At 41.9% G+C, this 19,221-nt stretch overlaps 1 protein-coding gene across 7 annotated transcripts in view; it reads left to right on the forward strand.

Annotated features, from left to right (window-relative positions):
• CFAP20DC (CFAP20 domain containing) overlaps positions 1–19,221 on the forward strand; it is a 277,597-nt gene that overhangs the window by 178,126 nt on the left and 80,250 nt on the right. For all 7 annotated transcript variants that reach the window (XR_006680044.1, XM_045289987.1, XM_045289989.1 and 4 more), the window contains one exon: positions 9,175–9,528. Coding sequence is in view for 6 of the 7 variants with exons in the window: in XM_045289987.1 (XP_045145922.1) it covers positions 9,175–9,528 (354 nt within the window). In the remaining variant the exon portion in view is untranslated. The remainder of the gene's footprint in view (positions 1–9,174; positions 9,529–19,221) is intronic.

Genomic DNA, 19,221 nt, shown 5'->3' on the forward strand with positions numbered 1-19,221 from the left:
TGCCACATCCAGACTACCGTGTGAAACAAACTATCTCACTGTCACATCCAGACTACCGTGTGAAACAAACTATCTCACTGTCACATCCAGACTACCGTGTGAAACAAACTATCTCACTGTCACATCCAGACTACCATGTGAAACAAACCATCTCACTGCCACATCCAGACTACCGTGTGAAACAAATTATCTCACTGCCACATCCAGACTACCGTGTAAAACAAACTATCTCACTGTCACATCCAGACTACCGTGTGAAACAAACTACCTCAGTGACGCTGTTACAGCAGGGTGGCTTCCACACATGGCAGGGCTGACGGGGCGGGACACCCCATATAGGCCTGGTTTGTCATTTAAGTAGTGAGCTTTATAGTAGTATTTTATCACCTCTCTAGTTCAGTTTTTCATCTAGAAATACTGCCATTCCCCACAGCGCTGCCCACTTCAGGTCATGCTTTGCATACTGACATGGGAATGTGCAAGGTCAGGTCATGTGTCTTACCCAACAATCCAAATTGGGACATTTGAGCTAAACACATTATCCTTCTTTGCATGTGAGTCCTGCGGACTGCCTGCCTGTGGTGCTCCAATTAGCTCATAAGCTTCCAGTTCTCTGTGTCTCACCCTATGGGGGCCTGGGAAGGACAGGTTCGCTACAGAAAGTAGATTAAAAAGACCTTTTTGTCTCCCCTCCCACCGTTCCAGGTTTTGTTGTTCCAGGTAATTTCAACACTCAGTGGCTAAGCTGTTTCATTTTAATAGTTGGTTTTAGGTTGTTTGTTTTTTTTTTTCTGACGGCATCCATACCTGAATATTGCATTAACCATTCACCGCTACCACAGATACTTAATTGCTTTCTCACACATACTTACATACACACAATAGGCAAGTTATTTACTCCACATAGGCTGCTTCTGTTTCTGTGCAGCCTTTAAACACTTTTTAATTGTCAGATTATGCACCGGAAAGAATAGGAGAAGGACTCTTTTGAATATACTGCCTGGCATGTTCCTAGGGCCCCTGGAGGATGACTAGAAATGCCCCTGTGGGTTTCCGAGACTCTAACTCTACGGGAGTAGAGACCTTCCTTACCTTTCTTCAGTGGAGCGGCTGGTGGTTTCCAACTGCTGCTTGCAGTTAGCAGCCCGACTCGCCACCAGGGCTGGAATTCGTTCCATGGGAGTGAGTTCTCTTGAGTTTTAGCCTGGTGTTTTTATGCCTGTACTTTATGAATTTTGACATATAACATATGATGTAAACCTCCCAGGAATATTTAATAGTTATTCCATGTGAATGCTCACCTCTACAAGCTTTTATGTTTATCTTCTGAAGCTCTGTTCTTCTCAGAAAAAGTCACAGGTCCCGTGGTTCCTGGGTCTTGACTTTGCATTGTTATGGGCAGGTTAAAAAAAATAAAATGCCTCTAAAACTCTTGTATTTTTAAAATCTGACATTTCTACTTTTACTTTTAAAGTAGGCATTTTGTAGATAAACGTAAATGTAAATAACTTTTATAGGAAATCTTTAAAGCATAATACTTTATAAGAGCAAAAAAAGTAACATGCAGAAAAATATGTATTTGTCTTGCGACAGAAGAATCCCTTTATTCGCCCCCTCCCAAATATTTCTTTGATGACATTTGCTGTTCGCATACAGTCTCTGTAACTTGTCTACAAGTAGAGAGAGTTGCAAAAATAATTTACCCAACCATTTTTAACAGCAGGTCTGCTTCAGGTTAGTCACTGTTAGCAACAGTGAGAGCTCCCCTCTCTTTAATTTGCTTACAAACTAATAAAATGCATTAAGCACATCATTGTCGATTCTCTTTCCCAGCCAGAAGGAACTGTATTACTAGGATGGTTTCCTATAGCACTCAAGAAATAGAAGCAGAAGTCATTCTTAGGGATAGCTGCTAGTGAAAATACTTGAAATAATCAACCTTGTTATCATCAACTAGGCAGTGACTTTTTTTTCATTCCATTATGACAGAATACCTACTGTCTTTAGCTGTGTTTGTGCAAATAACTGTGCTCTTTTGTTAACAACAAAAGTGTACCTAAATTATAGCTAATGTTTACTAGTTCCTTCGGCAAACTCCATGATACTCTCTATTGACACATTTAATCATTAAAACCTTGGGCGAAGGTAAAAACTCCTGCTGGTTCAGGTTCAATTACCAATTTAACATAGCCATCCAAACTGTGCCTGGAATAGTGCCAGGTGTGCGAGTATTGCATTACAAAACTTTCAAGAATGTCAGAGAAGGCTTTTTCCATGATGGACTGAATTAAAAATCAATGGAAACATAAACACACATGATCATTTACTTTTACAAAGGCTAAAATTGAGTTCTATCCTGACTCACTCAACATTAAAAGTTGCCATTCAAAGAGTGTGGGTCCCATCTGCTCCAAGTAGGTGGCCCTCAAGAGTCATTAAAATGATCTTTTCAAAATTACAACCCAGCAAGAGCAATTCGTTTTACGCATCCAGAAATCATTGTCCAAATGCCCATCTGCATGTCCTTTTAAGAAACGTAGTTCAACAGAGGAAGCGCTGCCTCCTTGGGGAAATCATTCTCATCTTCGGCGTACATATGCTGTGCTACAGTTAATCAGGCAGGCTCCATTGATGTTCCTGGCACTGGGGCGTGATTGAATACCTAACAAACAAATGTTTCCAAGCCCAGAAGACAAACGATTCAAGATATTTGAGGCTTACAAATATATATATATTTTAAGTTGAATCAAAAGCATTTTGTATTTGTTCTTCTGAGAAACACAGACGAGCAGACGATTAGAATGTGAAAATGGCAGGACAATTTCTTTACCACTCTGACAAATTGTCCTCAATCACTCTACAGGTTTTCAGTAGCTAAGTGAGAAGCCAAAGGGTTGTTTTCCAATCAGACCATAATATGCTAACTTCTTTTGCTTTTGATAAGTGCTTATCAGTTTTATAGGTAAAAAATTAACCCCAAAGCACATTGGAATCAAAAGAGCTACTTGTGTGAAATCAATGAACATCATCTATACCTCACAAAAGAGGCACGGATATTACTAAGGAGAGGGATGGGGTTTTGCCAGTGCATCATTCTTAGAAAATACTTACTGAAATTAGAATTAATATTTTTGGACTTCCTAATAGATTCATTAAAATTAAACAATTTCTTATTTGCCACTTATTTCCATGCTCAAAGAGAAGCTGACCCAATTGAATAAATACACTGTTTTATTTTAGTCTTAGGTGTAATCTTGTCTTTCTCATTCATCCCAGTTCCCCTTTCATAACCCTACATCAAACCAGAGTCAGTGGTTCTGGGGCAGCACAAAGAAAGGCTGGTGGCACACTGTTTAAGCTCTTGGCTGCTAACTGAAAGGTCTATAGTTTGAACCCACTCACCCTTCTTTGGGTAAAAAGGCCTGGCATCCTGCATTTGTAAAGAGTACAGCTTAGAAATCCGATAGGAAGGTCTGCTGTGTCCTTTCTGGTCCCAGGAGTCAGAGCCAACTTAATAGGACATGACATCAACAGGACAGCTAAGGTAAGCCAGCTTTTTTGTACCCTTCCCAGACTCTTCAGTTAATTTGACTATTGGGCTGCTAACTCCAAGCTTCGTGGCTCGAAGTCACCAGTAGTTCCATGGGAGAAAGGTGAGGCTATCGCATAAAGAGTTACATTCGCAGAAACCCAAAGAGGCAGTTCTACTCTGTTGTACAGGCTCACTGTGAATCGGAATCCGCTGGGTGGCAGTGGATTAGTGTTTATTTTGTTGTTGGGGAAAATGTGTACAACAAAAAATACACTCGTTCATACAGTTTCTACATGTGACATAGATGACATTCAGTGGCATGGATTACATGCAGTCAACCAGTCTCTCCCTCCCTTGCTGAGGTGTTCCTTCATCAGCATAAACCCACTGGCCCCTACAGTTCCTATCTAATCTTTTGAGTTGCTATTGTCCCCTGGATCTTAAAAGAGCATAACACTCCAGGCAGATAGCTTTCACTAGTCAAGTTAAACTATTATTTGACTTTAAGATCTCAGGGGACATTTTCCGTTTAAGGTTTAACAATTATTTTAGGACAGTAGTCTCCAGGGTTGGTCCAGCCCCTTTGGTTTCAGGAAGTGTAAAGTCCATGAGCATTTGCCGTTCGTCTGTATTCTTCCCCGTTTTGATCCGGACTCCTCCATAGAATCTGTGATCAAAATGTTCAGTGATGGTAGCGTGAGCTTGTGTATTTAGAATTAAAATCCTCGTGGGATTTGGTTCCTTAGCTTGGAGACAGACTTAGGGTCATGGCTTCATGGGACATCACAGTTCATTGGCCCCATAGATCTTCTGTTGTACCAAGGTTTGGAACCAGTTCATTTCTGTTCAAGCCCTTGCTGAGAAGGTTCCTACCCACAACAGATACACAGAATCAGAATCTACAATTTAGCAAGATCCGTAGGTGATTCTTTTAGATCCCCACATGATGCTTACAGATACATAAACATCTTCTGAGCCCATCTCCAAACCCAGACTTTATTTAGGAAAAATGGAGGATGACTCTCCATATACAGCTCATGAGTATTCCTCTGTATATAATAACTGCCCAAAGGCAAGGTTCTTCAGCTATATGGATATCCCCAGGGTCCCCAAAGTGCTAGCTAGGGAAGGATAAGCTCCCTCACTCAGTGGTGGGCAGCACGGAGTTGCCTAATACGTGCAATTGAGACTATACAGTGACTGCACCCAGAGCAGAAATGGTCCTGCTCATCTTATTTTCTCATTTGGAAAACAAAGTAAGGGCCCCTGGTGACAATAGCTGTCATTTGTGTGCTCCACTTGGCCCCCTGGAAGATTCATCTTTCCATCATTTATCGGGAAACATGTATCAGAAGATAAATAGCATAGACAAAGAATACAGGCCCAGAATGGATACCAAGAAGAAATGTTCATGAGAAGGCCTTAGACACTGCCATTCTCGTTATTTACTACAGATAGGGAAGATGTCTTTGAAGGAAAGTCCCAAGGCACTTGCCTTGGGAACACAATGATCTGCAAATTAATTGCCACTACTTTGCTTAAGAAGGAAAACTCAAAACATGACAGAATCAGGGATCCAGACTCTATGTGAGAGATTTTCCAGAAAGTCACTAAGTACAACCTACTCTCAGATCACTCCAACTTCCCTGCCATCCCCCTCATGGCCTTAAGACAGTCCCCCTGGACAGTTCTAGTCCTGACCATACAGTGCTCTCCTAATTTGGTCTCCTGTTTCTAAGGTCTCCACAACTCAACCATTTACACAAACACACACCCCTGCTCTCTATTTTGTACCGCTAGAGAGCTCTTTCTGAAATGTAAATCTCATTGCGGCATTCCTCAACTTCAAACCACACACAGACTCTCCTCCTTGCTTCCAGGATAAAGTTCCTGGAAGGCAGGGACTGCGCTGTGGGCTGCCATTCCATCCCCTGTACCTGCAGCACCTAGAGCAACACCTGACCCATGGGGAAGTTGAAAAGAGACAGGGCAATGATAGATTGGGGATACAAACATGCGTACATACAGCCTGTCCTGTGCATGCACCCTTCTAATTAAGCCAAACGCTGAAACCATTTTCACTGCCAACGAGTCACTTCCAACTCATAGTGACCCTACGGGACCGAGTAGAGCTGCCCTGTAGGTTTTTGAAACTGTGAATCTTTTTTAAAAATAGTTTTATTGGCACATAATTCACATAAGATACAATGTAATAGTTCAGTCATACTAACAAGATTTGTGCAATGACCACTACAATCCATTTCAGAATGTTTTCTTCTTTCTCGTACTCACTATTGTTAGCTCCCCTGCCATGCCCCTAGGTAATCATTGATCCGGTTACTGTCTCTATGATTTACCTCTCCTGGATTTCATATACAGAAAATCATATCAAACTCTAAACAGGAAGCAAACAACACAGCAATGACAAAACAAGAGAGAAAACCTCAATGGGCAGGAAAGCAGACCACGGACCAGGGGCGTGAGGCGCCTTTCTGTCAGGCAGGATGCTTTGCAAAGTGGATTATTGCAGATGCAGTTAGGTTAAAATCTAACACCTTATCGTTTGATCTCCCTCTTGACCCATTTTATTGTATTTTATTGATAATTTGTTATTAATTTGGGATTTCATACATATATCATTCCATAGTTCAATCACGTCAAGCAGAATTGTACAATTGCTACCACAATCAGTTTCCAAACATTCTTTTTCTTCCTGGACTCCTTGGCATCATCTCCCTTTTACTGTGCCCACCACCACCACCACCACCACAGATCCCCCACCCACCGAGACCTTTATTCTGCTTGCTGTCCCTGGGTTTCACATACCGAAAAACAGAAAAATATATCACATGACTTCAAGAGGGTGACCCTGATGACCTAACACCTCTGAGACTCACCCTAATATGAACAAACAAAAACAAAAGTACAGAAAATGTTGAAAACCAGATCAGGTTCAGCATGCATCAGAGGGGGGATCAACTGACAAAAGTTTTAGCTGGTCCAGGCAGATCTCTCAAGCCTTTGATCTTCTACACTCATCTCTGCAATGCACTCTGTTTAGTAACCACTCTCCTCCCAGCCCTCAACTGTGGCGAGAGGGAGTTCGCCGGAGGCTGCTTTCTATGTAGGTCCCACAAATGAATCTTGGGCTCCCATTGTCATCCACAGGCTTCACACAATTGAGGCTCTGATACTCATCCCTCCTTCAACTTCGGATTATATGATTTACAATCCTAGGTGACTGATGATGCTGTGCTTCCTCCACATCTTAGTTGGCATCTCACTTAGTTGGCTGCTTGTTTGGAGACAAGCCTTTAAGACCCCATGTACTATTTTAGCTGAGAGCGGGGCACCATCTCATTTCTATAGCATCCCTACCTTCTGTGTTCCCATTTTAAATTAGTTCTAGTTTTTAATGTTTTTGGCTTTCTTGTTGATTGAGAATTTTCTCTGTTTTATGTTATTTATTTGGTATGTGTTCCTGTGTATGAAATCCAAGATAGGTAAATCTATTGGGACCGTAACTGGATTAATGGTTTCTTGGGAAGGAACTAATGCTAGTGCTTCCCCTTTTCCTCCCTCTGCGGGGGAAATGCCACCTTCCGTCGAGTGTGTTGATGGCTAAACATGGGCACTTGAGCGGGGATGTCAGGGGAGGTTGGGGAGAAATGAGGAGCTAATAACAATGAGTACAAGACAGGAGAAAATATCCTAAAATTGATTGTGGTGATATATTACATTTCGGGTATTGTAACCAATGTTTTAAAACAAAATGTGTATAAATTGTTGATTGAAAAACTAAAAAAGAAAGCAGAAAATATTGAAAATTCAAACAACTTTAAAATGGATCCAAAGGGAGATCAAATAATAAGGTGTTACTCTTTAACTTAGTAACATCTGCCAGAATCAACTTTACAATGCTCTCTGTCTGATAGCAAAGTTACTCACATCCTTGGACTATGGTCAGAGGAGAGTCACTGGAAACTTACTTAATCCTGTGGGGGCCCTGCAAATGGATTTGGGGTTTCTACCAAGACTAAATCTGCAAGGGAGTCGAAAACCTCATCTTCCATGGAGCTGCTGGTGGTTTCGAACTGCTGACTTTATATTTAGCAGCTCAACTCATAACTCACAACACCACCCTGGCTCCTCTTCTAATTAAACCAAACCAGATCCAAATCAAACTCATTGCCGTCAACTCAATGCCGACTCATAGCAACCATGTAGGACAGGGAAGAACTGTGCTTGGGAGTGTGTAAGGTTGTAACTGCTTATGGGAGTAGAGCCCCGGCTTTCTCCCAAGGCTCCCAAGGAATGGCTGGTGGTTTTGAACTACTGACCTTGAGGATTGCAGCCCAACTCATAACCACTGCGCTACTAGAGCGCCTCTGATAAATTCCTCCTTTGCCCCAGGCCTAACCTAATGCTAGTGCTTCCCCTTTTTCTCCCTCTGCGGGGGAAATGCCACCTTCCGTCGAGTGTGTTGATGGCTAAACATTCAAAAATAAAATGAACAGTCTAATCAGCCACCCAAACTTTTTATTTTTAAGATGCCAAAGTTTAGAAATAACTGGATGGATGCTTGATGCTGTAAGACTGTAAGTGGAGAGGTGGTGGAATTGCTGACTGAAACGGAATGTCCATATTATGTCAGATACCAAAGGATGTCTTTAAAATGTGCTCGGCCTTTCTTGACTTGTTCCCATTCAAAGTATCATTTTTAACATCCATTTATTTATTACACATTTAAACAGATGGAATTTTTAAAAATCTGCTATGACACGTACAAGCAATGGTCACATTCATTATTTCATTAAATTTATTCGTTTATAACATAAAACTCTACCAACCTAAAAAGCACTGTATTTTGTGTTTACATTATTTACTTTCATGGTCCTTGATTTTTCTTTTTGTTTTGTTTTTGATTTTTATGTAACTTTTATGTAATTCTTCTTTCCCAGGCTTAAATTTTTTTTACCTTTTGCTTTCCTGGGGATAATGACAAAGCTATCCACACTTAGAAAATTCAGAAAACTTTCACTTTCAGCTTTCCAATTACATTCAATAAATTTCATATTTTGTGGGGGAAAATATTTGTATAATTGAAATGTTCGTGTCATAAAAGTATTTTACAAGACGTGCTATCTATTGATTTTGAACAAAAACTGCTCTAACATACTACAAACATACTTTGGTAAATCCACAGTTCCTCCTTAAATAAAGTAGATACTATTTTTGGTTGGTGCATGCACCTAGCTTATCTGTATGTCACAAGATAATTCTTAGATGTTTTAGCTAAGTTCCTATGTTCTAGAAGATGTTCTAGAACACATATGGATGACTGATTCTTAAATGTTCTTAGGGGCAAAAGAATTAGTAAAAAAAATAACTTGTTTTGTTATGAATTGCTCTTGAACAATAAATCTACCCTACAATAATTATCAGAGACTTTTAGTAGCAAGTGGCTTCTACCTACCTTCCTTGCTCTTTTTAGTTAATTGGATTGTAATTTTCATTGCAAATTAAAATAGCGACTTTTATTCATGGACTATATGAGCGTATGGTAAAGTTATATATTTGCAATAACTTATCCATCACACATTTCTGCTCAAAGTGATTTCTCACTTTGTTCTCCAACCTAGGCTAGCCACAGTGCCCAGGGCTCTCCAGGCCCAGGCACCAGTCCTTTGTGGCTTCCTCCGGTGGCAGGCGAGAGCACGCTGGGGAAGCCCGGCACACAGACTCAGAAAGGACACCCCAGAAGCGCTGCAGCAGGAGCAGGAGCCTCCGAAAGGCAGAATTCCGACGTCCAAACACGTTTGGTGCCTACGCCGTGCCTTTCTCCCCCTGGGAAAAGGTGTGAATCCGCTCAGAAAACGCCAGATCCCATGTTCAAAGTGAAGGATCGTCCAGTCCATCAAGTGCCGGCTTCAATAAACAAAACCTTCCTAAAAGAAGTCTCGGGGGAAAAGCTGAGGCGGACTCCTGACGCATCTGTAAGTGGCCCCGGGACGGCGTCCATCACTGCCGTGCATCCTACCGGGTTCTGCTCCAGTTCACACCCATTTCCCGCAGTATCCGTTTTTCACCATTTGGGGGATCCGTAATGTATTTTCTCTCCCACGCCAATGTGTTTTAGTTCACTAACAGCAGCTGTTAAACAGAGGGTGCACATCCTAATGATAATAGGATGCTCCACGTTCCTAATGAGAAAGATAATTATGTCGTTTTCATCATAATAGTTATTTTTTATTTCCCAGTGACTTCCCATGATTTTAGTTATTGCTGCCTACAAATTATAAATGAAGATCTTACTTTTTGAGCCAAAAACTTGCCAATGAAATGGACAGATTTTCAATAACAAGTCTTCATTAGAAGTCATAAAAACATCATTATCCTAGACACTTTCTGGTCTCTCTGCAGCAGTTTCCCCAAATAAGAAATGACAGGAGTGAAGGTTAATGGTAAAATGGTATCATTGAACCCTCCCTAAGCTAGTTTGGTGGCTGTCTGCATGTCCGTTGGGTTGATGTTGGTCCTTCCTGTGGTAGTCCTTTTCTCCCTGCAGCTCCCCCATAGCACCACTTACAAACTGGAGAGCCATGGGACTATGCAGAACAAATGTACCTTGTTTTTAAAATGGATTAAATCTTTTCTCGGTATGCCATGTCCAAACACTCCTGTACGTGTTACAGTGTAAAACGTCCATTTCAGTTCTGTTCTAAGGAGCAGGTTAGCGGTCACCTAGCACAGGTAATCAACCTATCCCCGTACATCACTGTTGTTGTTGTTGTTGTTGTTGTTGTTGTTGTTGTTGTTGTTGGCAGTCACCAAGTCAGTTCCAGACCCTGGCAAACCCAGTGAGTGTGGAACAGAACTGCGGACTAAAGTTTCCACAGCTGTTCCTTTGATGACAGCAGATCACCAGGCCGGTCTTCCAAGAGACCCCTGGGTGTCTGGGAACCTCTAACCTCTTCAGCTTGTTGAACACTTAACCATTTGTGCCACCTTGCTAATATTTCCTGCACACTTAACCTAGGTCAGACACTGCCGAGCCCTCTGTGTCACATTTCATGGAACTCCCAGGAAAGCAGGGACTTTCTCCATCCCCAGTTTTCAGAGGAAGGAAGTTTGAGGTTGAGGAAAGGTTTGCTGAAGGACTGCAGCTATGTGATAGCAGAAGCACCCTTGAACCTGGACATCTGACCCTAGAACGGCTGTTCACATCCGCCAGCCTGTGCCGGGTCAACATTAGTGCAGTCTTTCAAAAGGGATGGCTTCTCAAGAAGCATCCAAGGAAAAAACTAAAATGTGTTTTCCCCTTTTTATCCTGCGTGTGTCGATGTAAGAAAATAGCAAATCATTGAATCCAGTAAGAATGGATTTGTTTTATGTTGATTTCCCATGAGGGCTGTTACTAATATTTTTAATGGTTTTCATTTTTAAAAATATTCTTTAAACAAGCAGATTTTGTCTTTCAAACTATAATTTCATTTTCTTTGGTTGTACTAATGGATCTGAGCACAGCTACTAAACGGCCCCGCTGATTCATTGTACAACTCCGTTCCTCTTGACTGCAGCCAATACTGGACTGCCAGCACCGGGCGAAAGCAAAGCTTTCAGAGGCAGCATTCCACTCAGTTTTCCCCATAATTTGTTTGGTCACTGACTTCTATAATATCGAGTCTGTTTTACTGTACTTCCACAAACAGGCTTTTTTGTTGTTGTTATTGTTGTTGTTCTTTCTGTGGAAATAAAACCAGAGCATGTATATGAGCGTGGGAACGTCATCCACAAATGAACTCGCATCCACGCAGCAAGGGGCACAGCCTGAAAAGTAGCCTCCTCTCATAACACCAGGGCATAACAAAAGGAATAGGAGACCAGAGTTCGGATGGGTGAGGGAGGAAGGCTAGCTCTTACCCATCCTCTTCATTTAGGAGGCTTATAGGATAGGATACTTCCAGTATAAGAACATTTGGGTACACCTTTTTGTGTGGCTGTATGTTTTCAATTCTCCTGGGTCTGTATGGGGCAGTGAAATTCCTGGGTGATGAGAAGGCATTTGCTTATCTCAGGAGATCCTTCTTTCTGGTAGCTGCTCACTGGAGATAACAAAACACAAGCCTACCTACCATGTCTCCTGTTCCTTAAGGCGCCCGGTGATGTCTTACTGTTGCAGTGTACAGCTACAGAAAGGGACTCAGAATAAATACTTCAAAGGGATGAAAAGGACAAAGGAGCTTTATCTTTGGTAAAGCAAAGCACGAAGGCATTGCTTCCCATTCCTGCAGAGACATTTGGTTACAGTGTCAACATTTGGCCTAATAAAACTTTATTTCTAACAAACACATGATCACAACAGTCTGGGAACTCACCTTTGTGAGCATGTGCTTACTGATAGTCACAGCTTAATAGGCTATAAAATTATCGAAGGCATGAGTCTGCTTTATTTCAAAGTGAATTTTAAAGGTGTCCAGGGACACTTTTAAGAAAAAGGAAAATCAGGCTCATGCAAGGGTTCTAACAATTGTCATTTTCTTCACAGCTAAGAATCTGTGAAAGCAAGCTTCCCCTAAAGAGTGCTACATGCTTACCAAAACCCCATAAAGAGATTCTCTTCCCCAACCCAAAGTCACAGAAGCTTACACCTGCTCCTTTCTAAAAGTTTTAGAGTTTTAGCATGTGTCGTAAGATTGTTGATTCATAGTTCTTGAAGAAAACATACAGGGGGGAAAGGGCTGCTATACATTAAAGAAAACAAAAGAAATGGGGAAAAGATTGTTGATTCATTTTTAGTTAAATTTCTTATAGGTATAAGGTAGTGATCCAACTTCATCCTTTTCCATTTGTATATCCAGTCTTCCAAGTACCATTTGTTTAAAAGATTATTCTTCCTCCACTGAATGGTCTTGGGCCCTTAGTGAAAAACACGTATACAAGCAAGTAAAGGTTTTATTTCTGGCTTCTCAGTTCTGTACCACTGCTCTGTGCATCCGTCTTACGCCAGTGCCACACTGCCTTGAGTACTGCTGCTTTGTAGGAAGCTTGGAAATCCAGAAGGATGAATCCTCCCACTTAGTTCCTCAAGGTTATCTTTGCGATACTGGGTTCCTGGCACTGAGCTGTGAATTTGAAGCTCAGCTTGTCAATTTCTGTGTCAAACGCAGTTGAGACTTTTATAAAGATTGTGTTGAATCTGCAGGTTGATTTGAGAAATATTACCATTTTAACAAAACTAAACCTTCCGATCTATGGGCTGTCTTCCCATTTACTTAACAACAAAAACAACAGTTGCCAGCGAGCCAGTCCTGACCATGACAACCCCATGTGTGCCAGGGTGGAGCTGTCCCCTAGAGCATTGCCAGTGGTTGGATTTCTGAAAGTAGATCACCAGACCTTTCTCCCAAGGCCTCCTCGCTGGACTTGAACCATCAGCCTTGTGGTTAACAGCTAAGTGCATTAACTGTGCTTGTAACCCCTGAGATTCCTCCATTTGTTTAGGTCTATTCTAACTTTTCAACATGTTTTGTAGTTCTCAGTGTATAAATTCTTTCACTTTTTTGGTTAAGTTAATCCCTAAGTATTTCGCTCATTTTTGATGCTAGTGTGAATGGAATTGTTTTGTTTTGTTTCCATCTTGGGGTATTCATTACTGACATATAGAAATACAATGGATTTTTGTCTATGATCTTATAACCTGCAATGTTGCTGAGCTTCATTAGAGCTGCTTGTTTCTTTTTGGTTTTGGTTGTAGTTTCCTTGGGATTTTTATGTACAGTATGTGATTGTCAATAGAATAGGTTTTATTTCCTCCTTTCTAGTCTGAATGCTTTTTATTTATCTATTTATTTTTGCCTACTTGCTTCTATAAATTTATATGATAAATTTATCCAAAATTTATCCATAAATAGATAAATTTATGTATTTATTTTTGCCTACTTCTTTAATTTGAAAGATTTTTTTCATTTCAAAATACTTAAGATTTAATGCCTAGACTGTTGTGGCCCTAATACTAAACTCTAAAATGCACGTTATGACTTCAAACAGGACTCGGAGTCCACTGGTCGTAGAAAATGTACTTGTTGCCCAAAGGAATTTTTGAGAATTATCCTCTGTCTAGCAATCCTTTTAATGTTAATGTGGTTGCATTTGTGAAATTGCCTATGCCATGCTAGCACTGCAGTCCATATGTTTGGCGCAGTGGTTACACATTGGGTTGCCAACTGCAAGGTCAGCAGTTTGAGTCCACTAGCCACGGCTTTCTACTATGGTATATAAACAGTCTCATAAACACATACAGGCAGTTCTACTCTGCCTTGTAGGGTCACTATGACTCGAATCGACTTGATGGCTGTGAGTTTGGTTTGGGGTTCAGTAACCAGGGTCTGTAAAGTAAAGAACCTCTTAGTAAAGGAACACAGCTCTTCTGATTCTGCTTCTGGATTGGTAAGAGTGTCTCCTGTTGGGTATCTCCCGTGCCAGGCAGTCTCTGGTGCTAGGAATAGAACACTGGCCAAAACATAGATAGTCTCTCCTCAAGGAAGATCTGTCCATTGGGAGGTGATTCCAACTCAGATCAAGCATATAGGACAGAGCAGCACTGACCCTGTGGGCTCCTGAGACTGTAGTTCTTTACAGGAAAGCCTCGTCTTTCTCCCAGAAACAAGTAACCGCATGAAACTACTGTATTATAGACTATGCTAGGGAATGGAAAGAGGAAGAGCAGGTGACGTAATAGAGACACAGTAGTCGGTAGTATCTGAGTACGTGACATTTGAGCTGAGATAAAGTTTAAGAAGCCAGCCTGGCAAAGAGCCTGGCCATCGTGTCTTTAGGCATCAGAAACAGTAGGTACATAGTGTCTGAAATGACCATCTTTGAGGACTAAAGGGGACCGTGTGGCTGGGTTATAAGGGGAAAAGTAGAAGAAGGTGAAGTCAGAGCTCAGAGTGTGTAGGATCCGGAGGGCTGTGACAAGGAAGGCAGACTTTATCCAAGATCAATGGCATATCTTTGAAGTTTTCAGCAAGGCAGTAACGCGATTTAATTTACATTCCGAAAGGTTCATCTGCTGTGTCAAGAATGGATTGCAGCAGGGTGGGAATGGAGGCAAGGACTGCAGTTGGGATATGACTGTGATAGTTCAGAGGAGAGATGATACACGTGTCAGATGACTGAAACATTATAAGAGAGGACTGGCATGTCATGGTGACGAGGAAACAGGCAGAATCAAGGATGCCTTCTGGGCCTGGAGCGTGAACAACCGACCAGATGGCAGTGTCATTTTCTGGGCTGCAGAAGATTGCAGGAGGAACTCAGCTATCAACTTACGTCGTCAAGGTACTGCAGTCTGGGAGCGTGAGTGGGCATCCCATTGAAAAGCTGTGCTATCACAAGTGCCAGCCTACAGTGACTTTATGACAAAGGAAAATTGAAACCTCTTATAAAGAAGGTATGGGAGAACTATCTTTCTAATCCCCTGACAGGGAAAAGTACTGTACTAGTAATTCTTAAGGAAAGCTTGCTGAAATTGATTTGCTAACTACTCAGTAAACTTCTACCTTGCAATGTTTTATTCATATTTAATAGAGTTCTATATTATGAAGTTCAAATATTTTTAATTAAGAAAGAAGTACAGCCCTCTGGGTAATATTGCAACCATGTAGATAGTTGGTAATTAAACTTTTCCGCACGTACAATTGCATTCAAACAATTTTGAATGAAGCATTTTAAATCAGCAAATGTTATTAAGTGCATCTTTAAACAAACAAACGAAAATGACTTATATAATGGGCCTTGTTTCTCCAGGAAAAGTTTGAGCTTACTGAAGAATAGTTACTGGCATAAGAAAGACAAAATTTGTTACCCATTACATATTCAAATGTCATGTTTAAGGGGAATGAAAGAAGGCATGACTTTTTATAGGAAGGAAAATGGTAAAAAATGATATTTAATATTTCAGTTTAATTTCTACATCTACATTTTAGAAAATCAGAACTTAATTATAGAAGGAAAGGATACATTTAAAGATTTTAGGTCACGTACAATATGAGCAGATGCCTTCCGTTAATTGTCCGGCTATTTCCTTGGATAATGTTATAGGTCCCATTGCCTCTTGAGCCCAGTACTAAAAAAACTGTCAAATCATATTTTAAAAACAATGATAAAAATTTACTATTACATATAGCTTGTATTCATACATAGAGTATGAATTTTAATATTATCTTGGAATCATACAGCGTATTCTCTCCCTCATGAAGTTCTGTTTTCCAAAAACTCTTGGTTCAAATGGCAGCCATTAGTCACTTGGCATTTGCCACACACGTAAGCCCTTTGCAGCGTCTTTTCCCCCAACAATACCCATTGTTTGAAGAAGCCCTAATTGTCTCTTTGACCACCTCACATGGTTCAGCTAGAGCAGTGGTTCTCAACCTGTGGGTTACGACCCCTTTCGGGGTCACCCAGTTCATAACGGTCGCAAAATTAACAGTTATGAAGTAGCAACAAAAATAATTTATGGTTGTATGTATGAAAGGGTCACGGCATGAGGAAGGTTGAGAAGCACTGAGCCAGAGCAACATGACATTGTTGCAGAATACCTGTTTGGGAACCAGGTGTGTTGAACATCTATGCATAGTGCCAGCCCAGCTATGCAGGTTCACTTAGGAGTGGTGACTACACTCCTTCCAAAGTTTCTCCCGCAAGAGGCCACTGGCTTCAAGCTGTCCTGGGCCACCCGATAGCCAGAACTCCCTTTGTCACCCTCAGAGCCTCCCCCCACAAAGGGCTTGTGTCACGTCTACTTATATTTCCTGCAAAACTTAGACGTCGAGAGCAGTCAGTGCTGTGGTTCAAAAGTACCAACTGGACTCTGACAGACCTGGAGTTGAGTCCTGGCTTGCCTCCAACTTACCTACTTGACCTTGCACACATTTCTTAACCTCTCTGATGCTGGGTAACCTCGTCTATATTACCTAGGGGGTAGGGGACATGCCTTGTAACTTTAGAGCGGCAGCAAAAAAGGCAGCTCCTCGACAAGCTGACTGCCACAGTGACTGCCACAGTCGACTCCAACCTAAGAGCCTGCTGTGCACGTACAGAGCGGACAGGACAGGACCGAACAGCTGCACTAGCGTAAGGAGCTCGGGTGGTGCTGATGGGTAAGCAGGGGGCTGCTAACTACAAGGTCATCGGTTCAAATCCATCGGCCACTTTTCAGAGGAAGATGAGGCTATTTGCTCCCTTAAGAATGAACAGCCTGGGACATCCTGGTAGCTGGGAGTCACAGACAGCTCAGAGGCAGGAGGTGACACTTGGAATCGACTTGATGGCAGTGCGGTAGGGTACGGAATCCATCGGGCTAGTCTGAGGATTGAATGAGATAAGGCCTATTGAATACTCAGCTCATAATCCGACAGGACATTTTTGCTGCCTATTGATTGATTGATTACGCTTTTATCATGAACTGGGTGAAGGTTTACAGAGCAGATGATCTGTTTTACATTCAACCATTCATACTCATTTTGTTTCACCCGACTGACTGCCTTCCCCTCAACGATGCACTGCTCATCCCCCCTCCTCCCTGTGTTCCCATCTCACTCCTCCGTCTCTCCTAACCCTTCTGAACTCGCTCCTTGGCAAATGGTCTCAAGTGGTTGATTATTCAGCTGCGTGTTCCTTACTAAGCTTGTGTTGTTGCTGTCGATAGGTGCCCGCGTGTCCATTGCAGCCCGTGAGCAACACTGCAAAACAGAACGATGCACGGCTCTGCGCCACAATTGTTCCTATGCCTGAGCCCATTGTTGGAGCCACTGTGTCAGTCCATCTCACCCAGGGCCTTCCCTCCTGCCGTGCCCCTCCATGTGACCAAGCATGATAGCCTTCTCCAGGGACTGACCTCTCCTGACAGTATGACCAAAGCACGTAAGATGAAATCATGCCGCCCTTGCCTCTCAGGAGCACTCTGGCCTCATTTCTTCCAAGATCCATCTGTTGGTCCTTCTAACAGTTCGTGGCGTTTTCAGTATTCTTCTCCAGCACCACAATTCAAGTGCTTCAATTCTTCCTTCCATATTCAATGTCCAACATTATTTTTATTTATTTTTATAACATTTTATTGGGGGCACTTATACCTCTTAAAACAATCCACAGTCAATTCTCTCAAGCACATTTGTACATATGTTGCCATCGTCATTTTCAAAATATTTTCTTTTTACTTGACCCCTTGGTATCAGCTCCTCTTTTTTCCCTCCCTGCCCCTTTGTGAACCCTTGATAAATTATAAATCATTATTGCTTTCATATCTTACACTGTCCCCTGTTCCCCTTCACCCACATTTCTGTTGTTCATCCCCCGGGGGGGGGGGCGTGGGCAGGAGGGGTTATACATAAATCCTTGCGATCGGTTCCCCATTTCTCCCCCTTCTCCCCCTACCTTCCCCCTACCCTCATAATATTGCTACTCCCATTCCTGTTCCTGAGGGAGTTTATTTGTCCTGGATTCTGTGTGTCAAGAGCTCTTATCTGTACCAGTGTACATGCTCTGGTCTATCTAGGTTTGTAAGGCAGAACTGGGGTCATGATAGTGGTGGGGAGGAAGCATTAAAGAACTAGAGGAATGTGTGTTCCGTTGGTGCTATACTGCACTCTGGCTGACTCATCTCTTCCTTGTGGCCATTCTGCAAGGGAATGTCCAATTGTCTACAGATGGGTTTGGGTCTCCACTCCAACTTCCCTCTTACTCGTGTACATGATTGATTGTTTTGGCTATTCTGATGCCTGATACCTGATCCTGTTGACACCTCATAATCACACAGACAAGTGTGTTTCTTCCATGGACTTTGTTGCTTCCCTGCAAATGGCCACTTGTTTAATTTCATATCTTCTAATAGCTGGGCACCATCAGATTTCTTAACTTCATATCTTCTAATAGCCGGGCACCATCAGATTTCTTAACTTCATATCTTCTAATAGCCGGGCACCATCAGATTTCTTCACCACATTTGCTTATGCACCCATTATGACTTCAGCCATCATGTTGGGGAGATGAGCATCACAGATTTCCAGGTTATTAGAACAAAGTGTTCTTGCATTGAGGGAGGACTTGAGTAGAGGCCCAATGTCCATCTGCTACCTTGCTACTTAACATATAGATATATGTGCATAGACTTTTATCCCTATTGTTTCATATTAATATATTTATATACGTAGCTGCCTATATTTATACCTCCATAAATATCTTTTGCCTCCTAGTTCTATTCTCTACTTCCTTTTACTTTCCTCCTGTCCTACTATCATGTTTGACCTTCATTCGGCTCTCTGTACTTCCTCTCAGGGTACATTGCACTTGATCTAACACCATCTGACATTCTACACCCTCCTCACCATTGATTTTAGATCTCTTTTGAGATCAAAAAGTGAGTTTGTTGGCTCACCACTCACTTTCCCCCACGTCTCCCTCTCTCCTGCCCCCCCAAGAACTATCAGTCCTGTTGTTTTCTTCTCAGGATTGTTTATCTTGCCTATCATCTCTAGATAGACATGGGGGAAAAAACAGAAGAAGAAGAAAAGGGGGCCTATAGGTAGTTCCAGGTCTGTCTGCTGATTCTTCTGTTTGTTTTCAGTTGAGTCTGATGAGGAGCCAAGCCCTGCGTCTGAGTCTGAAGCCTATTTTCAGGATTCCTTGGG

The sequence above is a fragment of the Echinops telfairi genome, unplaced genomic scaffold (assembly GCF_000313985.2).
Source record: "Echinops telfairi isolate 266 unplaced genomic scaffold, ASM31398v2 ScPeMD7_31;HRSCAF=116, whole genome shotgun sequence".
NCBI classification, from domain to species: domain Eukaryota; kingdom Metazoa; phylum Chordata; class Mammalia; order Afrosoricida; family Tenrecidae; genus Echinops; species Echinops telfairi.